At 47.6% G+C, this 27466-nt stretch overlaps 1 protein-coding gene across 1 annotated transcript in view; it reads left to right on the forward strand.

Moving 5' to 3' along the window:
- The window catches only part of raly (RALY heterogeneous nuclear ribonucleoprotein), a 129185-nt gene that overhangs the window by 93870 nt on the left and 7849 nt on the right, over window positions 1-27466 (forward strand). Inside the window, exons 5-7 of the mRNA XM_060836171.1 lie at window positions 2253-2413; window positions 3965-4078; window positions 6764-6927. Of these exons, the coding sequence (XP_060692154.1) occupies window positions 2253-2413; window positions 3965-4078; window positions 6764-6927 (439 nt within the window). The remainder of the gene's footprint in view (window positions 1-2252; window positions 2414-3964; window positions 4079-6763; window positions 6928-27466) is intronic.

Raw genomic sequence — 27466 nt, forward strand, 5'->3', positions numbered from 1 at the left:
TCATTTCCAAGGCAATTTATTCTCCTGTGTTTCCCTCCATTTCCTTTCTATGGAATGTTCTGGAAGGTTATTGGCATCCATCATGTTGAGAAATAGCTAGCTGAATGTCAAACACGTTGACCTCATTTGACGTAGCTTCCAGGATAACATCAAGATAATTATTTTCAGCATTTTGCAAAAGTGAATATGAAATCATCAGACACGATATGAAAAGGCCATCTGAGGGTGTTTGTATTTGTATCTGTTTCCATTTAATGAATGTGAGGGATTGCATGTAATAAATTCCAGATCTTTCTAAATGCATCTGAGGAAAATCCCTGTTGGCAGTTTTTCTTCAATGCTGCTCCATTTACTTCATCTTTTCTGCATCAGTCTTACAGTTCCATGAACAGTAAATTGCCTGATGGGCGAAGATGCTGATTTTTGAGGACAGTGTAGCCTGTTCTGTGTTAGCTGTTCACCCACCAGCTGAGCTGATTACCTCTCCCTCCCTCCACCCACCGTAGCTTTTCTGATTCAAAGGGAGAACGGACCCAAGCGGATGTTTGAAGGATACGTTCAGAGTTTGAGAGAAGCTATTTATTCTGGAAGGGATCTGGGAGAAGGGCCAGAACAGAGAACCTGGGTCATTCCAGATTGGGGAATGGGAATGTCAAAATCCTGACCTATTACAGTCACCCAGTGTGCACACTTGCATACACTTCATCACCTTCCTGGTCAAGCACACACACCCCCACTCAAACACACCCCCCCACTCAAACACCCGCCCCCACTCAAACACCCGCCCCCACTCAAACACACACCCCCACTCAAACACACACCCCCACTCAAACACACACCCCCACGCAAACACACCCCCACGCAAACACACCCCCACGCAAACACACCCCCACGCAAACACACACTCCCACTCAAACACACCCCCACTCAAACACACCCCCCCACTCAAACACACCCCCCCACTCAAACACACCCCCCACTCAAACACACCCTCCCCACTCAAACACACCCTCCCCACTCAAACACCCCCCCACTCAAACACCCCCCCACTCAAACACACACCCCCCACTTAAACACACATCCCCCACTCAAACACCCCCCCCACTCAAACCCCCCCCCACTCAAACACACACTCCCACTCAAACACGCACAAACAGATGTCCTCACTGGCACACACACACTCACTCGCACACATATGCACACACACACAAATATAGACACATTCACATTCTAACATGCACTTACACACTCTCACATAAACGCAGACATACAGATACAGACACAAACTCCTTTCTTTTTGTTTGCAGAGCAAAGGTGGGAGAATGAACCTGATGTCTGGGCTAAAGTGATCTCAATGGCCTCGCAGTTTATGTGAAATGAAACAGACGAAAAGGATGGTTTTCATTCGAGCGGCACATTTGGCTTGGGCAGGTTCACTGAAGCTGCCAATTGGCTGTACTGACATACGACGCCCCCGTCCCCCCCACCCCACCGCCCCACAAGTCTGTGTCCCTAACTGACCTGCCTGACAGTAGACACTGTCTCTCCTCATCCGATTTTTCAAACCTCTTCATAAATGTGAGCACCCCGATACAGTCTGAGGCTGGGAGGAGGACAGTCCCCATTTCTCCAGCTTTTCCATTTCATGACAGACCCACAGCTCTGGTGCCACCTGGGAAATCAGCCTGGCACAGTCTCCATGACCTTCAGCGTGTCCAACCCAGCACCGAACACGACACTGCAACCGGGGCTCAACCACTGCATAAAGATTTGGTGTAGTGTTTACGACATGATCCTGTGTTTTATCAACGTGTCCAGTCGTGCTTTGTGTATACACCCTCTCTCTCTCTCTCTCTCTTTCTCTCTTTCTGTGTTCCTGTAACCCTTTAAGATTGCACCATCTCGTCTCGATTATCTTTTTTATTGAGAAAAGTCTTTAACATTTCCCTGTGTGAAATTGCCCTGTTTCTCCAACCAGTCCTCACAAACAAGTAACAAGATCAGCCCATATGGCCCCTTCAAGCCCTGCTCTGCTACTCCAGAAGATCATGTTTGATCTGATTTTAACTTCAACTCTATATTCCCCACCCCAATAATTGTTCATGTCCTCCATGACCATGTCATCCTGTTCCCTTCCTTCACTATTTGTTGTATACTTGGCAGATTTCTAGGTACACACCGTGGGCAGTGTGTCAGACGCTGCGTGCTGTTTTCTGATCCCTCTAACTCTCCAGTTGCTCTCTTCCCTCTAGAATGCATGAATACTCCAGCCGGCCAGCGCTGATCCCCCGGGCAATACCAGTTAAGCGACCCCGGGTGATTGTCCCCGTGCTACGCAGAGGGAAGTCTGGGATCCCCCTGAAGTTAATGGCACGTTCCACAGCCACCACGAAAAACGCCACAAAGTTAAAACGTGAGTTCCGCCAGATGAGGCCGTTCGGTCCGACAAGCTAATGCTGGTGTTTGTGCTCCACTGGAGTCTCCCCCACCCTCAATATCTCATCTCTCCCCAGCCTGGTCTTAAAGGGACTGCCTCGAATACTCCACGAAACATATTCTCATCCAGAAGTGGGGAGGGGGGGGGGGGGGGGGGGGAGGGGTGAGTGAGGAGGGAAATGAGGTGAAAGTGAGGGAATGATGTGGGGCACCTCAACAATCTTGTAGGTGCCTGTGGATAGTAAGTGGAGAGTAAGAGGTGAGCTGGAGCGTATTAGAGGGGAAAGGACAATATAAACTTCAGAGATGCTGGAATGCTTGGAGTTCCTTAGCTCAGTTGGCTGGACAGCTGGTTTGTTGGCGTGACACCAACAGTGTGGGTTCAATTCCCTCACCAGCTGAAGTTACGATGAAGGACTCTCCTCTCTTCCCCTGTGGTGACCCTCAGGTTAAACCACCCCCAATTGTCTCTCCCTCATGAAAGAGTAGCCCATGGTTCTCTGGGACTGTGGCGATGTTACCTTTCACTAAGGAAGGTATTGCTGACAACCTATCGGCTGAAGTGGGGAGAGTAGAGGCAAGGGATGAGATACCAATGAATAGGAAGAACATATTGGAAAGACCGGCCTACGTTTCAGGTCGCTAAAGGCAATCCAAGGCTCTGCCATCACCTTCCAATCTTCTTTAAATGTGCCAGAAATTTAGACAGTGGAAAATGTGACAGTCTTATTCAAGGAAAAGTGCAAGGATATTCCTCATAAATAAAATCAGCTAGATCTTTCTGGTCATGTTTGGTTAAATAGATATTGTGAAAAGGCAGTTTAACTGAACATCAGCAATTGTTCAATCAGGCGATGAAGGTCAATTCGCTTTTCTTATTGGCTTGGGAGTAGCAGAGGAGGGATCCTGTCAAACCTTTATCCACCTGAAGAGCCTTGAACTAGGGTGAGGAGATCCTTCTGAGATATCTCACCATTTATTGATGGGGGAATGGGGCTCGGGGTGGAATGGGGCCAGCGAGTATAGGCCAGGGAGAATATGAAGGGGTGGGAACAGAGGTTAGGGTGAAGAATTTAATAAAGCCCAGTCAAAAAGATGCCTCTAAAATTGCAGGAGAAACAATTGGATCATCTGGTACCAATAGGCCCTTTCGCTCATCACGTCTGTACCACCAAAAATACACTGCCTACACAGTTTCCCTTTCGCACAATGGGTCCATGTTATGACACTTCAAGTGCTCATCCAAGTCATTTTTAAAGGTTGTGAGGTCTCCTGCCTCAACTCCCCCTCCCAGACCAGCCCCCTGGGTGACCAGGCTTTTCCCCAAATCCCCTCCAAACATCCTGCCTTTCCCTTCACTACATACAGAGGGTGGGGGCAAAGAGAGACTTTTTTCAACTGTAGAGTCAGCAATACTTTCGAAAACAGAGTCAGAAAAACAAATTCTTCAGCTGGGAGTTTAAAGACTCCTTTTGGTAGGTATCTCCACAGGAACTCTGGGTCACTTTGCCCCTCTCTGTCTTCACAGTAAAATCCAACGAACTCCAGCGGATTAAACTAGAACTCACCCAGATTAAATCCAACATCGACTCGCTGCTGGGAAGGTTGGAGGAGATATCCAGGGAGAAAGTGGGTCACACAGGTGGGTACAGCAGATACTGAAACAACCAACAAGAATCCCCGCGCACACTCAGCGCTGTTCTGAAGACAAAGCAGACCGGACCCGAAACATTCTGACAGTTTCTCTCTCCACAGACCTGCAGATTCAGAATCTGATTCAGATTTCCAAAATCCACAGTTCTTTGTTTTATTTTAGAACAAATACAATCCTGACCCAGTGTTTCTGAGCTTCCACCTTCATGACCTGGCAACGAACCCAGCCCAGGATTGATGTGGACAGCGACTGTTGCTGTGGGAAACAGGGTGTTGGTTAAGGCAGGGTTTGGTACAACTGAAATTCACGCCCCATCTCTGGGTCTGGATCTATAAGCTGCTCTCTCATTTCAAGGCAATGTGGAAGTGTTAGGGCTCTGCTTCGTTAGCTTTAATCGGCTCCACAAAGTTGGAACCTGTCTGAAAATGTCCCAATTCATCTTAAAAACTGAAAGACCACGTCTGACGGTGAAGTTTATGAATTCTCACATAGAGTTGTGAAGGTAGATTCAGTGGAAACTATCAAAGGCCATAAAAGGATTCTGTCTAAAGCAAATAAAACCCACATCACTTCTTAAGCCTGTTCTCTTTATAGCACTCTGCCTGGTGTCACATCACCCGATATTCTGGGACACTCCCAGCTGTTTAGAAATGCTTGCTGGTCAGAAATGAGAGGCCCCTGCATCATTTCATGAAGTGCTCTTGTTCATTGTTATTGCTCTGTCACTGAGGGCACCTGACGCAGTCAGCACTTCCCTCACCTCCAAACTGGAAATTCCCAGTTTAACTTCTGGTATAAACTCTGAATGGTGATGGAGGTAAAGTTCAAGGTGCAGGGGCCTGGACTGTTAATCAGCCTGGCAGCCTTTTCATCACCACCTCCTGGTACCCTAAAGGGAGGGAGTCCCGGGACAGGAGAGAGGCAACGGGAAGTATGTGAGAAGACAGGTTAAGTAAAGCAAAAATTCTTTCCCCAATCCTCGCTTTGTTGTAAATAACTTTCAGTAAAGCAGCAAATCTCTAAGAACTGGAAGGAAAAGCAAGTATTTTAACAAGCTGTGAGTTTCAATCTTAATCAGCTTTAAGCTGAACAATTTCTCCTCACGGTGAGATCCGTTCTCAAATTCTTTAAATGGGCTTTGTGAAACGTCTGTTTAAACAAGTTAAAACTTTCTGCACTTTGTTGGAGACAATCTGAAGTTGTCTAGGATTATCTAGCCCAGAGAGTTGTGGAGGTTAGTTCAGTGAAAGTGTTTGAGGAGGCGGTGGTGGATAGATGTCTGAAACATCGGGGAGTTGAGGGTTATGTTAAGCTGGTACTAAAGATGAATTGAGACCCGGGCCAGGTCAGTCCTAATCTTATCAAGGGGTGGGGAGGACTCAAGGGGGCCGAATGGCCTCCTGTTTCTTCAGTTCTTAAAAGTAGGATAAAATTGTGGCAATATCCTTGCAATATGGGGTTGGCAGTGGCTGGACAGCAAGAAAGGAAACTGGGAAACAGATCACAACCAGAGCAACCACAAGACCATAACTATAGGAGCAAAATGAGGCCATTCAGCCCTTTGTGTCTGATCATGGCTGATATGTTTCTCAACCTCATTCTCCTGTCTTCTCCCTGTTAGCCTTTATCCCCTTACTCCTCAAGAACCTGAGAGTCTGTGCAATTCTCTACCACAGAGGGCTGCATCATTAAGGATATTCAAGGCTGAGATAGTCAGATTTCTGAGGGAATTTCAGGGTTGTAGGCAAATGGAGGATAGAACATAGAACATAGAACATAGAAGGATACAGCGCAGTACAGGCCCTTCGGCCCTCGATGTTGCGCCGACCGAGTCCTACCTAACCTATACTAGCCCAATAACTTCCAAATGCCTATCCAATGCCCGCTTAAATGAACATAAAGGAGGAGAGTTCACCACTGATACGGGCAGGGCATTCCATGAACTCACAACCCGCTGTGTGAAGAATCTACCCCTAACATCTGTCCTATACCTACCACCCCTTAATTTAAAGCTATGTCCCCTAGTAACACCTGACTCCATTAGCGGTAAAAGGTTCTTAGTATCTACCCTATCTAAACCCCTAATCATCTTATACACTTCTATCAGATCTCCCCTAAACCTTCTCTTCTCCAATGAGAACAGCCCCAAGTGCCTCAGCCTTTCCTCATAAGATCTTCCTACCATTCCAGGCAACATCCTGGTAAACCTCCTCTGCACTCGTTCTAAAGCTTCCACATCCTTCCTATAGTATGGCGACCAAAACTGCACACAATACTCCAGATGAGGCCTCACCAGAGTCTTATACAAGTGGAGTTGAAGATTATTGGACCAGCTCTGATTTCACTGAGAGGAAGTGTAGATTTGATTAGATTAGATTAGATTACTTACAGTGTGGAAACAGGCCCTTCAGCCCAACAAGTCCACACCGACTCACCGAATGGTCTAATTCTGTCCTACACCTTATAGAGTCAGGGAGTGATCTGTTACTGGTCACTCAACTTGTGAGATTTTCCTCTGTACGACGGAGTTGCTGTTGTTTCTCTGGAAAGCAGCAAGGATTCTATCACCTCTGAAACACTCTGGAGGATCCTGGGGATATGAATGGATCTTGTTCATTTTAGTTCTGTCCTATTTTTGAGATTAAAAGTTCCTGTTCCCGGTTGTTCCCACAGAGTCGAGGAAGAAGGCCGATGAGGTGAGGCCTGAGCTCTCTCACGCAGACTCTGCCTCAGAAACTGCAGAGACGCTGACAGAGGAACCTCTGGGTGACGATGGGGAATGTGAGGAACTCGAACAGGGTGAAGCAACTGAAGACAATGAGTGTGAGGATGAAATGGTGAGACTGGAAACTTTAGGAACATTAACCATCCACAACAAGGGGATTTGAAATTGGCTGGAGTTAGTCTGAATTGTAATGATTACTGTCATGTCATCAGAAACTGTAAACTCCAGATCTGCCCATCTGATGCTCCAAACATGCTAGCATAGATGTCAGCTGTGACGTCATATGTAGCAACTCTAACAGTGCAGCACTCCCTCAGCACTGACCTTCTGACAGTGCGGCACTCCCAAAGCACTGACCCTCTGACAGTGTGGCACACCCCCAGCACTGACCCTCTTGACAGTGCGGCACTCCCTCAGCACTGACCCTCTGACAGTGTGGCACACCCCCAGCACTGACCCTCTGACAGTGCGGCACTCCCACAGCACTGGCCCTCTGACAGTGTGGCACTCCCTAGGAGTGACCCTCTGACAGTGTGGCACACACCCAGCACTGACCCTCTGACAGTGCAAACCTCCCTCAGAACTCTCCCTCTGACAGTGCGGCACTCCCTCAGCACTGACCCTCCGACAGTGCGGCACTCCCTCAGCACTGACCCTCCGACAGTGCGGCACTCCCTCAGCACTGACCCTCCGACAGTGCTGCACTCCCTCAGCATTGACCCTCCGACTGTGCAGCACTCCCTCAGCACTGACCCTCCGACAGTGCGGCACTCCCTCAACACCAACCCGTTGACAGTGCAGCACTCCCTCAGCACGGACCCCCCCCCCCACCCCCGACAGTGTGGCACTCCCTCAGCAATGACGTTCTGACATTGCAGCACTCCCTCAGAACTGACCCTCTGACAGTGCGGCACTCCCTCAGAACTGACCCTCTGACAGTGCGGCACTCCCTCAGTACTGACCCTCCGACAGTGCAGCACTCCCTCAGCACTGACCCTCCGACAGTGCGGCACTCCCTCAGCACTAACCCGCTGACAGTGCCCTCAGCATGGACCCTCTGACAGTGCCCATTCACTCAGCACTGATTCTGTGACAGTGCAGCACTCCCTTTGCACTGACCTCCAACAGGACAGTGGTCCCTCAGCCCCAACTCTCCGACAATGCGGCACTCCCTCAGCACTGACCCTCCGACAGTGTAGCACCCCTCAGCTCTGACCTTCTGGCTATGCCCACTCCCTCAGCACTGACCCTCCAACAGGACAGTGGTTCCTCAGCTCCAACTCTCTGACAATGCAGCACTATCTCAGCACTGACCCTCCGACAATGTAGCACTGACCTTTTGGCAGTGCCCACCCACTAGTACTGTCCCTTGGACAGTGTAGCACTCCCTCAGCTCTGACCTTCCGACTGTGCCCACTCCCTCAGCACTGACCCTCCTACGGTGCGACACTCCTTCAACACAGCCCTCTGACAGTGAGGCGCTCCCTCAGCACTGACACTCGAACAGTGCCCACTCGATCAGCACTAACCCTATGTATTGTCATAGATTTGCAATCAAACCAGTCTGTAGCATCGACAGAGCTGTCTCACATCATAACAAGTGACATCTTAATATAAACGCATCTCTGCTCTCTGTGTCAAGGAGTCTGTGGAGTTTCTTCAGTCAGTCAATGCACTGTCTGTATTGTACAGTGACATCAAGGAGGAGAGAGCCATGATTATGTGCATATTGCTGTCATATTGTAGTCATGCAAATAGTTAGCATTGTAAGTAAACTTTGAAACGTCTGTCTTACAACAAGCCGACTCTTTGTGATATACGTTACATGGGCTAATACAGAAAACCACAAACTGCATCATGGTGACAGCAATTGAGCACAAAATCCTTGGTGTGCCAACTCATTAACTGGTCATTAACTGATAATGTGATAGCAGTGGAGCAATTGTGAAAGATCTTTTCCTAACCATCAACCACCAACCTGAGTTCAGAGTTGAAGTTACAACTACAACAAAAACTAAAGTACTACACCAGACCCCAAATCAATTCACAACCGACTCATTCAGTTCTAGATTTTAAAAGAAACAGTTAATTGGTGCTAAGAGGACAGCTCCTAGCTTAAATAAACAAAACTCACGGGAGGAATTAGAACAAAAGGGAGGGAAATGCTTTGGGAATAAAAGCAATTTTCAACATTAAAAAGGCATTAAAAAACATTTTCAGTTTTTGGTTTGTTCCACTATCCTGCCCCTCAGACAAAAGCAGAAAGTGAAAAGTTCCCTGGGAAGGGGGGAGAATAGAAAAACGCTAGTTGTCTCACTAGTTAGACGGATTGACAGGAGATTTTGTGGTCAGGAACGGGACTCCCGGAAGGTGTGTTGCCTCCCTGGTGCCAGGGTCCGGGATGTTGGTGATCGGATTTACAGGATTCTGAAGGGGGAGGGTGAGCAGCCAGAAATTGTGGTACATATTGGCACCAGTGATATAGCCAGGAAAGGGATGGAGGATCTGAAAAGTGACTACAGAGAGCAGGATAAATAGAGCAGTGATCTCAGGTTTGCTACCGGTGCCACGAGATAGTGAGGTGAGGAACAGGCAGCGAATGCAGCTTAACACGTGGTGGCAAGGCTGGTGCAGGAGAGAGGGCTTCAGATACTGAGACCATTGGGATGCCTTCTGGCGGAGATGGGACCTATACATGAAGGACAGGTTGCACCTGAACTGGGTGGGAGATTTGTCCTGGGTGGGAGATTTGTCCTGGGTGGGAGATTTGCTCGTGTGATTCGGGAGGATTTAAACTCGTTTGGCAGGGGGTGGGAATCAGAGCCATATGTCTGAGAGGGGGGCAGTTGCAGACAGGATGGTGACAGGATGTAGTGAAGGTTTCTCACGAGATGAAACGAAAGGATTGGTTAAAGTGTGTCTGCTTTAACGCAAGGAGTGTCTGAAATAAGAGTGACAAACTTACAGCACGGACCAGTATTTGGGACTATGATGTTGTGGCCATAACGGGGACGTGGGTTTCAAAGGGGCAGGAATGGTTGCGAGATGTTCCAGGGTATAGAATGTTTAAAAAGAACAGGGAGGGTGGAAAAAGAGGAGGGGGTGTGGCGTTGCTAATCTGAGAGTGCATCACAGCTACAGAAACCAAGGGTGTTGAGGAAGGTTTGTCTACTGAGTCAGTATGGGTGGAAGTTAGGAACAGCAAGGGAGCAGCCACCTCATTGGGGGTTTTCTACAGACCCCCTAAGAGCAGTCGGGAGATTGAAGAACTCATAGGCTGGCTGATTCTGGAAAAATATAGATGTATTATTGTGGGTGATTTCAACTTTCTCAATATTGACTGGAATATCCTTAGTGCAGATGGTTTGGATGGAGCCGTTTTTGTCAGGTGTGTTCAGGAGGGTTTCCTTACTCAGTATGTAGACAGACCGACGAGGGGAGAGGCCATTTTGGATTTGGTGCTTGGCAAAGAGCCAGCCCAGATGTCAGATCTCACAGGGGGAGAACACTTTGGTGACAGCAATCACAACTGCCTCACATCTAGCATTGACTTGGAGAGGGAAAGGAGCAGTTACCAAGGGAAGATATTTAATCAGGGGAAAGGAAATTATGATGCTATCAGACAGGAGTTAGGAAATACAGAAGGAGCAATTGTTCCACAGAAAGGGCACAGCAGACATGTGGAGACTGTTTAAGGAGCAGTTGTTGTGAGTGATGCACAAGTTTGTTCCTCTGAGACAGGCAAGAAGGGCTAAGATTAAGGAACCTTGGATGACAAGAACAGAGGAACTTCTCGTCAAAAGGAAGGCGGCAGCTTACGTAAGGTGGAGTGGGCAAGGATCTAGCACAGCCTTAGAGATTACACGCTAGCTAGAAAGGAGCTCAGAACTGGACTGAGGAGAGCCAGGAGGGGGCATGAAAAAGGCTTGGCAGGAAGGATTAGGGAGAACCCAAAGGCATTTTACTCATACGTGGGGAATAAGAGAGTGATCAGGGAGAAGGTAGGGCCGATCAGGGATAGCGGAGGGAACTTGTGTGTGGAGTCTGAGCAGATAGAGGAAGCCTTAATTGAGTTTTTTCTTTGGTTTTCACTGAGGAAAGGGACCTTGTTGTGAATGAGAACTTTGAGGAGCTGGGATACAGGCTTGACCAGATCAAATTTGATGAAATTGATGTGCTGGAAATTTTGCAAGACGTTAAGATTGATAAGTCCCTAGGGCCAGACCAGATTTATCCCAGGCTGCTCCGGGAAGCAAGAAAGGAGGTTGCTAAGCCGCTGGCGAAGATCTTTGCTTTCTCACTCTCCACAGGAGTCGTACCGGAGGATTGGACAGAGATGAATGTTCCTCTTTTCAAGAAGGGTAATAGGGAAATCCCTAAGGGCAATTACAGACCAGTCAGCCTCACGTCTGTGGTCAGCAGAGTTTGGAAAGAATTCTGAGGGATAGGATCTATGACTATTTGGCAAAGCATAGTGTGATTAAAGGCAGTCAGCATGGCTCTGTGAGGGGCAGGTCATGCCTCACAAATCTCATTGAGTTCTTTGAGGAGGTGTCAAGACAAGTCGATGATGGTCGAGCAGTGGATGTGGTGTATATGGACTTCAGCAAGGCATTTGATAGGGTTCCCCATGGTAGGCTCATTCATAAAGTCAGGAAGTATGGGATACAGGGAGATTTGGCTATCTGGATTCAGAATTGGCTGGCTGACAGAAGGCAGAGAGTGGTTGTAGATGGTAAGTATTCTGCCTGGAGGTCAGTGTTGAGTGGGGGCCCCACAGAGCTCTGTTCTTGGGCCTCTGCTCTTTGTAGTTTTTATAAATGACTTGGATGAGGAGGTTGAGGGGTGGGTTAGTAAATTTGCCGAGGGCACAAATGTTGGAGGTGTCATTGATAATATTGAGGGCTACTGCAGGCTGCAGCACGACAAAGACAGGATGTAGAGCTGGGCTGAGAAATGGCAGATGGAGTTCAATCTGGATAAAGGTGAAGTGATGCATTTTGGAAGGTCGAACTCAAATGCTGAATATAGGATTAAAGACAGGATTCTTGGCAGTGTGGAGGAACAGAGGGATCTGGGTGTGCAAGTACATAGATCCCTCAAAGTTGCCACCCAAGTGGATAGGGTTGTTAAGAAAGCATATGATGTTCTGGCTTTCATTAACAGGGGGATTGAGTTTAAGAGCTGCGAGGGTTTGTTACAGCTCTATAATCCCTGGTGAGTTCACACTTGGAATATTGTGTACAGTTCTGGTCACCCTACTATAGGAAAGATAGAGAGGCTTTGGAGAGGGTGCAAAGAAGGGATGCTGCCTGGGATGGAACTCTTGCCTTACGAAGAAAGGTAGAATAAGCTCGGACTTTTCTCTCTGGAGAGAAGGGAAAGAGGAGACCTGATCGAGGTGTACAAGATAATGAGAGGAATAGATAGAATCAATAGCCAGAGACTTTTCCCCAGGGCAGATTGACCAGTTCGAGGGGTCATTGTTTGACGATATTAGGAGGAAGGTATAGAGGGGACGTCAGAGTTAGGTATTTTACGCAGAGAGTTGTGAGTGCATGGAATGTGTTGCCAGTGTTGGTGGTGGAAGCAAAGTCATTGGGGACATTTAAGCGACTGCTGGACATACACATGGATAGCAGTGAGTTGAGGGGTGCGTAGGTTAAGTTATTATATTTTACATTAGGATTAAACCTCGGCACAACATCGTGGGCCAAAGGGCCTGTTCTGTGCTGTACCTTTCTAATTCTAAAAATAAAGGAATGCCACCTTCATGAAACCACGATGTGGAGGTGACGGTGATGGACAGGGGTGAGCAAGGTCAGAAGTCACATGAGCCCAGGTTAGAGTCCAACAGATTTATTTGAAATCACAAATGTTTGCAGCAATGTTGTACACTGTATGAGGGGTCTACTCCCCAAAAGCTTATGATTTCAAATAAACGGGTTGGATTCTAACCTGGGGCCATGTGGTTTCTGACCTTCAGGAGAAGCCTCATACCATAATCCTGCATCTTTTAATGGTACAGCAAGCAAAAACAGAGATAACCCAATCGTTTCTCTCTCCACAGATACTGAGTTGCTGCTGCACTTTCTTAATTAAATCACAGCAGACACACCATGTTCACAGGATAAGCAGGATTTTGAAAAATTTGTAAAACAGAAGGTACCAGCGTTCCCTAGCAACAATGAAGAAGTTAGAGTTACCTCTTTGGGCGCATTTGGGAGATGATGATCAAAGTGTGTTTTAAATTGCACTGGGTTAAATTCCAGCTTAAATTTCCACTAAAATTCATAAACATATCCTGTGACAACACGGATGACCAGTGCAGCTGGGAAATTTAATAAACCATAACCATTTGTTTTATTTCCTTTCAAAATGAGTCTGAGCTGTGTCTAAATCCGGGGTCCAGGAGCAAACTTTAACCTAACAGTGGAACAAAATTCCACTAAAATGGACATTTCATGATCCTCCACCTGAGGAAAACAAATTGTTGAAAATCACTTCCAGAACCTGTGGGTGGCACGGTGGCACAGTGGTTAGCACTGCTGCCTCACAGCGCCAGGGACCTGGGTTCAATTCCCGCCTCAGGCGACTGACTGTGTGGAGTTTGCACGTTCTCCCCGTGTCTGCGTGGGTTTCCTCCGGGTGCTCCAGTTTCCTCCCACAGTCCAAAGATGTGCGGGTCAGGTGAATTGGCCATGCTAAATTGCCCCTAGTGTTAGGTAAGGGGTATATGTAGGGGTATGGGTGGGTTGCGCTTCGGTGGGTCGGTGTGGACTTGTTGGGCCGAAGGGCCTGTTTCCACACTGTAAGTAATCTAATCTAAAAAAAAACCTATACTGAGCTGTTTGTTTCATTGCTGTTCACTTGTCTTCACAAATCAAATATTTCACTGTGATGGAGAGAGTCCTGCTCCTACCTGTGTGGCTGTGTGAATGGGCAATGAGTCCATGGGGAGGTGGCCAGTTTTGGGAGTGGGATCAGGTTCTGGGGAGTTCATTCTTCAGCTGGGGTAAAGAAGCAGAGAAAACCCAAACAAAAGTGATTCAGGTTGCTTGATGACATTCGAAATTCTTCAATCTTTTGCGCTGGTGTGGCAGGGAATGGCCAAGTGTAAACTGAGCTCCCAAAGTGATCTCAGAAACAAGGCACAATTCTCTGTAAAATCCTAAAGATCCACGGATATTGTAAATCGGAAACACAAACAGAGATTGCTGGAAATTGCCCAGTTCTCAGTAATCGCCCATGTGCTCGGCCTTGAAGGTGAAGGTGAGGACGGTAAATGCTGGACAGTCAGAGTCGAGAGTGTGTTGCTGGAAAAGCACAGCAGGTCAGGCAGCACCTGAGGATCAGGAGAATCGATATTTCAGGCACAAACCCTTCATCAGGACAGTAGTTGGGGGGGGTGGGGTGGGGGGGAGCGGGGCTGAAAAATCAGTCGGAGGGTGGGGGTGAGGAAGCTGGAAAGCAACAGCTGAAGGGAACCTACTCAGTTTCCAGCAGCAGGTCTATATTGGGAATGCAGTTAACAAATCCAACAGAGCGATGGGACACCATCAGCCTGTATTTCCTGAGATTTGTCCAAATTGTTTAGATCTACAGCCAGACAGTGGGTGGATTTGCCCTGGAACAGGTTGGTGTGTTTGGCTGTTAGTTAGCTCCATTGCGATGCAGAGTGAAGCCAACAGAGTGGGTTCAACTCCTGCAGTGGCTGAGGTCACCATAAAGGACTCTCCTTCTCAATCTCTCCCCCCGACCTGAGGAGTGGTGACCCCAGGTTCAACCCCAACAAATCTGTCTCTAACAGGAGAGTGATGCCATGGTCCTCAGGACCAATCTTAATATTGCCTCAAACAGCCTGAATGAAATCAGAGAGTTTTGCTTTCTCTAATATTTGTTTGATCTTGTGTTTGCTGATAAGTTGCAGTAATTTATCATACCTTAACATCAGAAAAGGTTTTGTTGGATGTGAAAATATTTTAACCAGCATCTTATGTTCAAACTGCACTGAGCAGGAATGTGATTAAATGAGGACAGAGCCCAGTGTACTTTGTGTTAATATGAAACATACAAACTAAGCTCAGATGGGGGTGTGTATATTCTACAGAATGTATCAACCATGTTTTCTGGACAAGAACTCAGAGGCAGAGGAAAGGAACAGTTCAACCATTCACCTCCGCACAGCTGATATGGAATTATCAGCCTCGTTGACCCATGTAGGCATTTCTGCTCCTGAGCTTTGAGAAGGTAGCTCAAGTTGAGGTTCTGGCTGAGGGTTTGCTCACTGAGCTGGAAGGTTTGTTTTCAGACATTTTCTTCACCATACTCGGTAACATCATCAGTGAGCCTCTGGACGAAGCACTGGTGGCATGGCCCACTTTCTATTTCTGTGTTTAGGCTTCCTTGGGTTGGTGATGTCATTCCCGGTGGTGGTGTTATTTCCTGTGATGATGTCATTTCTTCGTTTTTCTCAGGGAATGGTAAATGGGATCCAAGTCAATATGTTTGTTGATAGAGTTCCGGTTGGAATGTCATGCTTCTAGGAATTCTCATGCATGGCTCTGTTTGGCTAGTCCTAGGTTGGGTGTGTTGTCCCAGTCGAAGTGGTGTCCTTCCTCATCCGTATGTGAGGATACTAGTGACAGAGGGTCATGTCTTTTTGTGGCTAGTTGATGTTCATGTATCCTGGTGGCTAGTTTTCTGCCTGTTTTTCCGATGTAGTGTTTGTTACAGTCCTTACACGGTATTTTGTAAATTATGTTGTTGCAGGTGAAGTTGGTGGTAAGGCATAAGTCCATTAGCTTGATGACATTATCCTTGCTGATGAAGTTGGTTGTGTTTGGTATATGTGTCTTTGGGTCTTCTAATAATGTAGTCAGTGTTTCTTTGGCCAGGTTAATGTTGATGGATGTGAACAGGGCTGTTACGTCAAAGGAGACCATTATTTCATTCGTTTCTATCTTGGTGTCTTTGATGGTCTTCAAGAATTCTTGGGTAGAGTGGATGGAGTGGCGTGAATCTTCTACAAAGTGTTTTAGTCTTTGGTTTAGCTCCTTGGCCAACCTGTAAGTTGGTGTTCCAGGTAGCGAGACTATGGGCCTGAGGGGGGCTCCTGGTTTGTGAATTTTGGATAATTCACTTACAAAATATCGTGCAAGAACTGTAACAAACATTACAGTGGACAAACAGGAAGAAAACTAGCCACCAGGATACATGAACACCAACTAGCCACAGAAAGACATGACCCTCTCTCACTAGTATCCTCACATACAGATGAGGAAGGACACCACTTTGACAGGGACAACACATCCATCCGAGGACAAGCCAAACAGAGACACGCATGAAAATTCCTTGAAACATGGCATTCCAACTGGAACTCGATTAACAAACACATTGACTTGGATCCCATTTATCACCCCCTGAGAAAATGAACAGGAAATCACGTCACCACCGGAAATGACATCACCAACCCAAGGAAACCTAAACACATAAATAGAAAGTGGGCCAGAAATACAATCTTGAGTAATGTGTTCAAACATTGTTTTCAAGGAAGCATGAGACTAATTGGAGGTGTAGTGGACAGCGAAGTGAATTACCTCAGATACAACAGGGTCTGGACCAGATGGGCCAATGGGCTGAGAAGTGGTAGATGGAATTTAATTCAGATAAATGTGAGGTGCTGCATTTTGAGAAAGCAAATCTTAGCAGGACTTATACACTTAATGGTAAGGTCCTCGGGAGTGTTGCTGAACAAAGAGACCTTGGAGTGCAGGTTCATAGCTCCTTGAAAGTGGAGTCGCAGGTAGATAGGATAGTGAAGAAGGCGTTTGGTATGCTTGTTTTATTGGTCAAAATATTGAGTACAGGAGTTGGGAGATCACGTTGCGGCTGTACAGGACATTGGAATATTGCGTGCAATTCTGGTCCCCTTCCCATCGGATAGATGTTGTGAAATTTGAAAGGGTTCAGTAAAGATCTACAAGGATGTTGCCAGGGTTGGAGGATCTGAGCTACAGGGAGAGATTGAACAGGCTGGGGCTGTTTCCCCTGGAGTGTTGGAGGCTGAGGGGTGACCTTATAGAGGTTTATAAAATCATGAGGGGCATTAGATTATTTTTTAATTAGTGTGGAAACAGGCCCTTCAGCCCAAACCGACCCTCCAAAGAGTAACCCACCCAGACCCATTTCCCTCTGACTAATGCACCCAACACTATGTTGTAGTTCACTTGGCCTGCACAAGGTAGCTGGAGCACCCGGAAGAAACCCGCACAGACACGGGGAGAATGTGCAAACTCCACACAACCAAGGCTGGAATTGAACCTGGGACCCTGGTGCTGTGAGGCAGCAGTGCTAACCACTGAGTCACTGTACTGCCCTTGGCATGGATAGGATAAATAGACAAAGTCTTCCCTGGGGTGGGGGAGTCCAGAGCTAGAGGTCATAGGTTTAGGGTGAGAGGGGAAGATTATAAAAGAGACCTAAGGGGCAACCTTTTCACACAGAGGGTGGTACGTGTATGGAATGAGCTGCCAGAGGAAGTGGTGGAGGCTGATACAATTGCAACATTTAAGAGGCATTTGGATGGGTATATGAATAGGAAGGGTTTGGAGGGATATGAGCCAGGTGCTGGCAGTTGGGACTAGATTGAGTTGGGATATCTGGTCGGCATGGATGGGTTGAACCGAAGGGTCTGTTTCTGTGCTGTACATCTCTATGACTCTACGACTGTATGTGCAGGTCAGGTGGAAATGCAGGGTTACAGGGATAGAGATGGGGACCGTGCCTGGGTGGGATGCTCCTTACAGGATTGGTGTGGACCTGATGGGCTGAATGGCCTGCTTCCACACTGTAGGGATTTTACGACTGATACCTTTCACAACTTTAAGAACTGCCTGTGCACACAATCCAATACTTTTCAGATGGAGTCACAGTTACAATGACTTGTACATAGCATGATCCCACCAACAACACATGTCAGATTTACTGACCCTCTTTATAGTGACGGTGGCTCAGGAATAAACTTTGGCTCCGGATGTATCCAGTGGACCTTTAAATCCTTGAGCTGGTATGGGGACCTTGGCTGAACCTCTCATCCAAACACCGATCCAAAAGGACACCTCCGTCAGTACAGCACCTCAAAATGTCTGCAAGGGTCAGCCTGGGCTTTCTGCTGAAGCTTCTGGAATGGAACCTGTTCCCACAAATGTGTGTCTCAGAGGCAAGACACTACATCCACTGAGCCACAGGCAACTGTTCATGAAAAGGGATGGAGCTCTGTCATGTTGCCACTCCCCGCTGAATAGGCTTGGCCATACCCTGCATTGAGGCTGTCAGAGGCAGGTTGGTTCCTTTGGGTGAACTGTCACTGGGCTGTTGAATCAGTCCCCTGCATGTATTCAGGTAGTGTGCCTCTAATGTTGTCTTTTTGACGTCTTTCTGCTTGTGAAGAATAGAGTCATTATCAACACAGCAGCAAACCCCGTGGCCACCTTGTCTACAGTCTTGCTGGAGGGTGACAGGGAATACAATGTGCTGGCCTCCACAGTTAGAATCTTTCCAGCTTCCTGAACAATGCAAGCTACGCCGAGAATCTCATGAGAAGCCGGGTGAGACCTTTCTCAAAGTAGGGAGCAACAAGTTACAGTTTTCAACCAAGCTCCAGATGTTGAGACAGGATTCTCGCTATTGAGCAGCGAGAGGTGTACTCACGGGGTTCAGTGCTCATCATTACCCCCCACTGTTACCCTCTCTGGGAGAATTTAAGTGCTCCAATGTCTCAGGGCCCATTCCAGACCCTCTGCACCATCATGGCATATCTCTGACCCACCTCCTCATTGTCTTGGGGCACTCGGGGATGGAATTGGGGGTAACATTTTGGCTCAGTGATTAGCACTGCTGCCTCACCTCGGGTGACTGTCTGGGTGGAGTTTGCACATTCTCCCCGTGTCTGTGTGAGTTTCCTCCGGGTGCTCCAGTTGCCGCCCACAGTCCAAAAATGTGCAGGTTAGGTGAATTGGCCATGCTAAATTACCCATAGAATTGGGTGCATTAGTCAGGGGTAAATGTGGGGAGTGGGTATGGTGGGTTGCTCTTCGGAGAGTCAGTGTGGACTTGTTGGGCCAAAGGGCCTGTTTTCATACTTTAGGAAATTTTTTTTAAAAATGAATGCTGCTACAAGGACCCTTTGTGCACAGGCCATGCAGCAGCTCTGGGGTAGTTTGTTTGCTATGACAGTGCTTCCTGACTTACTTGGCTGGACATCCACTGTCTCCCTGACTTGCGTGTTAGTGCTATGTTCCTCAGCCACAGGTTAAGACTCATAGTACTTTCGACTTGCCCTGTTGCTTAGTGCAGACACAAAGCCTGGCAACTTGCCCTGGTTGCTTGGAAGGTGTTTATTAATCCATTGACTGCCTCTTACCATCACCTCCTTATCCCCTTTAGATGTAGACCATCAGGTACTTATCGCCTTTCAGCCCCAATAGTTTCTCCAAAACACTCCTATTCATATACCCATCCAGATGCCTTTTAAATGTTGCAATTGTATCTTTGGACTGTGGGAGGAAACCGGAGCATCCAGAGGAAACCCACGCAGACACGGGGAGAATGTGCAAACTCCACACAGACAGTTGCCTGATAAAAGCAAATTACTGCGGATGCTGGAATCTGAAACCAAAAGAGAAAATGCTGGAAAATCTCAGCAGGTCTGGTAGCATCTGTAAGGAGAGAAAAGAGCTGACGTTTCGAGTCTAACTGACCCTTTGTCAAAGCTTTGAGAAAGGGTCAGTTAGACTCGAAACGTCAGCTCTTTTCTCTCCTTACAGATGCTGCCAGACCTGCTGAGATTTTCCAGCATTTTCTCTTTTGGAGACAGTTGCCGAGGCTGGAATCGAATGCGGGTCCCCGGCGCTATGAGGCAGCAGTGCTAACCACTGAGCCATTCAGTGCAAGCATTTCTTCCCACTGTTGGAAATGAGCTAGTGCACACCAAGCTCCCACAGCCTGTCGTGTGATGATGCTTGGATTAGGCATGGACATTGACCAGGTCACTCTGCTGCCCTCCTCCACAATAATGCCACAGGATCTTTCCACATCCACCTGACAGAGCAAACGGTAGCTCAGTTTAAACTCTCACCAAAAAACAGCACCTCTGACACAACGGCACTCACTCAGTCAATAGTCAACTCAAGCTTTCTGTCGTGGGAGTTGTAACCACAAGTTTCTAACTCAGCAAGAACACAGCCAACATTGGCACAAGCAACAATGTAGACAGGCAGGAGGCTGGGAGAACACAGCAAGCCAGGCAGCATCAGGGCGGTGGAGAAGTCAATGTTTTGGGTATAACCCTTCTTCAGGACTGGGGTGGGTGTAGGGGCAGCTACAGATAAAGGGGGAGGCAGGGCAGTGTGGTGAGATGGGGATAGGTGAAGAGGGTACGACCTGGTTGGTCAATGGGAGGAATGAATCTGGTTGGTGATCGGGAGCAGTAGAAGGGAGGGAGAGGGGCTGGAAAGGAGGGTCTTTGAAGTTGGAGAACTCAATGTTGAGTCCTCCGGGCTGTAGGATGTCCAGGTGGAAAATGAGGTGTTGGTCCTCCAATTTGCGGTCTGATTCATGGTGGCATTGGAGGAGGCCAAGGATGATCATGTCAGAAAAGGAGTGGGGAAGGGGAATTAAAATGGATGGTAACTGGGAAGTCCGGTCAGCCCCTGTGGGCCCGGTGCTCGGTGAACCGTTCCCTAGCTTTATGTTCAGTCTCCCCGATGTAGAGAGGACCACATCGGGAGCACCTGATGCAGTAAACCAGGTTGGAGGAGAGGCAGGTAAACCTCTGTCTCACCTGGAAGGAGTGTGTGGGGCCCTGGATGGAGGTGAGCGAGGGGGAGGTGGTGTACCAGCAGGTTTTACATCTTTTCTGGTTGAAAGGGAAGGTACCAGGGGTTCAGGGGGGATGGGGGGGGGGGGGAGTGGAGGCTGGGGAGAGTGGCACAAACCAAGGACTGTTGAAGGGATTGGTCCTTGTGGAAGTCCAGGAGTGGTGGGGAGGGTAAGATGTAATTGGCGGTGGGGTCTAATTGGAGTTGGTGGAAGTGTTTAAGGATGATGAATTGGATGCAGAGATTGTTAGGTGAGGACAAGGGGAATCTGTCTTTATTACGTTTGTTGGGGGGGGTGCTCTAACTCCATCTTGCCACCCCCTTTATCTGCAGCTCCCCCCACACCCACACCCAGTCCTGAAGAAGGGTTACACCCGAAACATTGACTTCTCCACCCCCTCATGCTCCCGGGCTGGCTGTGTTCTCCCAGCCTCCTGCCTGTCTGCTTTGGATTCCAGCATCTGCAAGTTTTTCTTCTCTAAACTAGCAACACTGTGACATTCTCTCAGTAGTACATCACTGTGACCACCGGGAATCAAGAGGTGGCTAGCTGAGTCAGACACAAGATGCTGTGTTCAGGATTGATACTCTACATTATCACTGGAAGTAAAAGATGTATCGAATACTTCACTCATTTTCTTGTTGAAGCCAGCTCCCAGGTCCTAATTGTTCATTACACACGTGTTCATTAGAAGACCATTATCTTGGTCAAATTGCTTGACCCACAAGCCTGGCGTTTTGTATTTAATTGAAAGCAGTTTGTTGGCACATACAAATCTCACTAAGACATGAAACCACTTGTCTATGCTGGGTTGTAATGAGGTGAACACAGGATCTGTTTTTCATTTATTGTAACCATGTCATTATTATCTGAACTCAGCATGACTGCTTTCTATCTGATTCAGTTTACAGATGCAGTGATCTTGGCCCCGGTCCTGAATTCAGTAATCCATCTCCCCACTACCCACAGTCTCCACCCCCCAAACACCCAATCTAAACTGCCCCAAACTCTGCAACCATTTTGAAACGTTAATTCTGCTTTCTCTCCACAGATGCTACCAGACCTGCTGAGTTTCCCCAGCAATTTCTGTTTTTGTTGATGTTCTCCAGCATCTGCAGTTCATAGTTGTTTTGTTCAGCCCCAGTTGTTTCAGCTCTGAAAAAATGTGCTCGTGTCAGGAGACATGTGAGGTTACATTAAAAATTGGAGCTGAAAATGTGTTGCTGGAAAAGCGCAGCAGGTCAGGCAGCATCCAAGGAGCAGGAAATTCAACGTTTCGCGCATAAGCCCTTCATCAGGAATGAATGTTTCCTTTTCCAGCAACATATTTTCAGCTCTGATCTCCAGCATCTGCAGACCTCACTTTCTTCCCTACATTAATAATTGAAAAGGGATAATACAGAACTTGTAAGCTGCCTTTCACATCCTTTGGTGGTGTTCAGGAAGAAAGCAGAGAGAAACAACCTGATGTCAGTCATTGGAAAGATGTTGGAATCTTATTAAGAAAATATTCATGCTGCACTTAGAAAATCGAAGGACGTCCACACAAAGTAAATTCATTTTTACAGATGGGGAATAGTTTTTGATAAATTAATTAGAATTTTTGGGCTAGAAGTCTTTTACTTTTCTGTATTTTTGATTGTGGACTGAAATGGGAAAGTAACTGTTGTAAAAACTGAGGATGGGTGCAGTGTTTCACAGCAGGTAACCTGACATACTCTGTCAGTGCTGTTTGTGCAGTTAGTGCTTCAAACAGTCGTGAATATTTGCAGACGAGCTGGAGTCAAGGGCTGTGTACAAATGGAGATACAGGCAACAATGAGCAGTTGATTGGTCTGTGGGTTTGTGATCTGTTATCAATGACAAAGGTGTCCTGCCTGACAACAGCAGTGTGATTGGCTACCACATAGCTGAACAGCCTGGGGGTGTGAAGCTGAGTGGGGGAAGCTATCAGACCTCAGAGAAGGAAGGAGCTATTCTTCCTCTGCAATAAAATGTTTCTCAAGCCTAAAGAAAACCAATTTATTTCCCCTTACCAGTTGCTACAGGCTGTGATTTTTAATTAATAAATCAGAGACTTTTCTAAACGCGAAGCAGTCACCCTGTGCCTTCCGTAAACAACTGAGAGGAGGCCATTCCGCCCCACCAACCTGCAGCACCTTTGATAAATTCATGGCTGATCTCATCCCGGCCTCAACTCCACTTTCCTGCCTGCTTCCCATAATCCTTCAGTCCATTACTAATTAAAATCTATCTCCTCCTCAAATTTACTCCGCACTCTGGGATAGTGAATCCCACAGATTCAGGACTCATTGAGAAAATTAATTCCACATCATCTCTGTTTTAAGTCTGAAGTTACGACCACTTGTTTGGGATTGTTTTACAATCTGAAGAACAGTCCCATCTTATTCAAAACATTAACTCTGCTTTTCTCCGCACAGGTGCTTCCAGACCTGCTGAGTTTCTCCAGCACTTTCTCTGGTTCTTTCAGATATCCAGCGTCTGCAGTGTTTGGCTTTCATGCAAAAGATATGGCAGTGAAGTGAGTGGGCGACAAGTTGGCAGGTTGGAACCGTGAGGTTATTCACTTTGGTAATAACAATGGAAAATAAGGAAGATTGTTTTAAAGGTGTAAAACTGTTTTCATTTCAGTGTTAATATCTAGTGTTTCAGGTCGGTTTAAAGGGGCCCAGGAAGCTAGCGTATAGCAGCAGCAAAGATGTACAAAGGCAATGAACATTTATTGTTTGGATAAAAACAGGGAGATATAGGGCTTTACTGGGATCACATTGCAATATTGTGGTGTTTGGTCCACATTTAGGGAGGAATATCCCTGTCTTGGAAGCAGGTCAATGAAGGGTCATTAGAGCAGCCCCTGGGAAGAGAAGTCTGTGTTGGGATGAGACACTGAGTAAACAATTCCTGATGAAGGGCCTATGACTGAAACATTGATTTTCCTGCTCCTCGGATGCTGTGCTTTTCCAGTACCACTCTAATCGAGACTCTAATGTCCAGCATCTGCAGTCCTCACTTTCGTGTACTGAGTAAACAGGGTCTATATTCTCCGGAGGTTAGAATAATGAGTGGTCATCTCCTTGAAACGTCAAAGGTTCTGAAGGGATTGTGTCAGGGCAGACAGAGATTGTTTGCTCCGGACGTAGGGCTACAGTCTCGAGGTTAAGCAGCTGACTATTCCGAACTGAGAGGAGTAGAATTTTTCTTCTCGGTCTCAGAGGGGTGTAGATGCTCAATCTTTGCTCTTAGGAAATCAAGGGATACATCAAGCGAGTAGGAAAGTGGCCATGAGGAACTAGGTAAGGTGTGCAATGCTGGAGTACGCTCAGGGGATGCTGGAAAACTGGAAGTAAGTAGAAATTGCTGGAGAAACTCAGCAGGTCTGGCAGCATCTGTGGAGAGAAAGCAGAATTAAATGTTTCGTCTGCAGTGACCCTTCTTCAGAACTAATAGCAGCTAGGAAAAGGTGGGCCCGGGGCTGAGTGGGGAAGGAGTAAGTGAAGATTGAGCCGAGAGAGAGAGAAAGGCAGGGAGATAAAGGGGTGAATGGTAATACCCCATGCGCAATGAAAAGCTGATAAAGGGGATCGTAAGTGGGTGAGCTGAAAACAGCTCCTCTGGCAACAGGGCCTGACGGTGGGTAAAGGATTCGAAACATTTATTCTGTTTTCTCTCAGACGCCACCACAGCTTCTCAAGCAATTTCTGGGGTTTTTTTCAGGTCGATTATTCCTGCCCCTCGTTTATGTTCTTAGGCTCCAAAAGTGAGATGTCATCATTTAGGAAATCTTACCATCAACATACACACAGCAAAAACCCCCAAACCAAAGCAGACGAGCTGACCTCGTGATAATATAGAATGCCGTCAGTGTGGAAGCAAGTCCATTCAGCTCCTCACGTCCACACTGACCTTTCAAAGAGCACTCCATCCAGACCCAACTCCTTACCCTATAATTCTGCATTTCCATGGCTAACCCATCTCGGATGCACATGCCTGAACACTGTGGGTAATTTAGCACCTTTAGACTGTGGAGGTAACTGGAGCATCCAGAGGAAACCCATGCAGACACAAGGGAGAATGTGCAAACTCCACACAGTTGCCCAAGAGTCCCTGGTGCTGTAAGGCAGCAATGATTCCAGGTATTTTTGCACAATATCCAATGAAAACCAAAAAGACCTAACTAATCCCTGACCTCCGCAGAACACCTTGAAGAATGTATTCAATTGAATAAAAACCGCCATAAAACATTGGAATCTCACTGCAGAACTGTGCCCTTCTGATGAATTGACATCCATCTGAAACTGTGTTCCACTCTCTCCGTGTCTGCTCAGCATTTTTCTGATTTTATTTCTAATTGCCTAAATTTATAATTTTTTCATTTGTGTTGAGTTGAGTGGCCTGCTGAAAGATGACTTCACTCTAACATGAGGTGAAAACTGCTATCAAGACACCGATTCTGGATCAGTGGTGCTGGAAGAGCACAGCAGTTCAGGCAGCATCCAACGAGCAGTGAAATCGACACCGATGTCTAGATACATCCTCCCTCCCTACTCACTGTAAGGAGCTTTGGCGTGTTCCAATAACAAGATTTGTCATGTTACCCTTGAAGTCCCCAGTGTCAATACAAGTCTTGAAGCTTGAATAAAAAAAACTCAGAGCTTTTCAAGAACATAGGTAAAACAATGACTGCAGATGCTGGAAACCAGATTCTGGATCAGTGGTGCTGGAAGAACACAGCAGTTCAGGCAGCATCCAATGAGCAGCAAAATCGACGTTTCGGGCAAAAGCCCTTCATCAGAAATAAAGGCAGAGAGCCTGAAGCGTGGGGAGAGAGTAGCATAAAGTACAGTGGATAAGTGGGGGAGGGGATGAAGGTGATAGGTCAGGGAGGAGAGGGTGGAGTGGATAGGTGGAAAAGGAGCTAGGCAGGTAGGACAAGTCCGGACAAGTCATGGGGACAGTGCAAATGGAGGTTTGGAACTGGGGTGAGGTGGGGAAGGGGAAATGAGGAAACTGTTGAAGTCCACTTTGATGCCCTGGGGTTGAAGTGTTCCGAGGCGGAAGATGAGGCGTTCTTCCTCCAGGCGCCTGGTGGTGAGGGAGTGGCGGTGAAGGAGGCCCCGGACCTCCATGTCCTTGGCAGAGTGGGATGGGGAGTTGAAATGTTGGGCCACAGGGCGGTGTAGTTGATTGGTGCGGGTGTCCCAGAGATGTTCCCTAAAGCACTCTGCTAGGAGGCGCCCAGTCTCTCCAACGTAGAGGAGACCGCATCGGGAGCAACAAATACAATAAATGATATTGGTGGATGTGCAGGTAAAACTTTGATGGATCTGGAAGGCTCTTTTAGGGCCTTGGATAGAGGTGAGGGAGGAGGTGTGGGCACAGGTTTTACAGTTCCTGCAATGGCAGGGGAAGGTGCCAGGATGGGAGGGTGGATTGTAGGGGGGGGCGTAGACCTGACCAGGTAGTCACGGAGGGAACGGTCTTTGCGGAAGGTGGAAAGGGGTGGGGATGGAAATATAGCCCTGGTGGTGGGGTCTTTTTGGAGGTGGTGGAAATGTCAGCGGATGATTTGGTTTATGCGAAGGTTGGCAGGGTGGAAGGTGAGCACCAGGAGCATTCTGTCCTTGTTACAGTTGGAGGGGTGGGGTCTGAGGGCGGAGGTGCGGGGTGTGGACGAGATGCGTTGGAGGGCATCTTTAACCATGTGGGAAGGGAAATTGCTGTCTCTAAAGGAGGCCATTCCGTGTGTTCTATGGTGGAACTGGTCCTCCTGGGAGCAGATACAGCGGAGGTGAAGGAATTGGGAATATGGGATGGCATTTTTGCAAGAGGTTGGGTGGGAAGAGGTGTAAACCAGGTAGCTGTGGGAGTCGGTGGGTTTGTAAAAAATGTCACTGTCAAGTCGGTCGTCATTAATGGAGATGGAGAGGTCCAGGAAGGGGAGGGAGGTGTCAGAGATGGTCCAGGTAAATTTAAGTTCAGGGTGAAATGTGTTGGCGAAGTTGATGAATTGCTCAACCTCCTCGCAGGAGCATGAGGTGGTGCCAATGCAGTCATCAATGTAGCGGAGGAAGAGGTGGGGAGTGGTGCTGGTGTAATTACGGAAGATCAACTGTTCTACGTAGCCAACAAAGAGACAGGCATAGCTGGGGCACCATGGCTACCCCTTTGGTCTGGAGGAAGTGGGAGGATTCGAAGGAGAAATTGTTAAGGGTGAGAACCAGTTCGGCCAAACGAATGAGTGGGTCGGTGGAAGGGTACTGTTGGGGACGTCTGGAGAGGAAAAAACGGAGGGCTTGGAGGCCCTGGTCATGGCAGATGGAGGTGTAGAGGGATTGTATATCCATGGTGAAGATGGGGCATTGGGGGCCAGGGAAACGGAAGTCTTGGAGGAGGTGGAGGGCATGGGTGGTGTCTCGAATGTATGTGAGGAGTTCCTGGACTAGGGGGATAGGACAGTGTCGAGGTAGATAGAGATGAGTTCAGTGGGGCAGGAGCATGCTGAGACAATGGGTCGGCCAGTGTGGTCAGGCTTGTGGATCTTGGGAAGGAGGTAGAACCGGGCAGTGCAGGGTTCCCAGACTATGAGGTTGGAAGCTGTGGGTGGGAGATCTCCTGAGGTGATGAGGTTCTGTATGGTCTGGGAGATGATGGTTTGGTGATGAAGGGTGGGGTCATGGTTGAGGGGGCGGTAGGAGGAGGTGTCCTCGAGTTGGAGTTTGGCTTCAGTGGTGTAGAGGTCCGTGTGCCAG

The sequence above is a fragment of the Hemiscyllium ocellatum genome, chromosome 15 (assembly GCF_020745735.1).
Source record: "Hemiscyllium ocellatum isolate sHemOce1 chromosome 15, sHemOce1.pat.X.cur, whole genome shotgun sequence".
NCBI lineage: Eukaryota > Metazoa > Chordata > Chondrichthyes > Orectolobiformes > Hemiscylliidae > Hemiscyllium > Hemiscyllium ocellatum.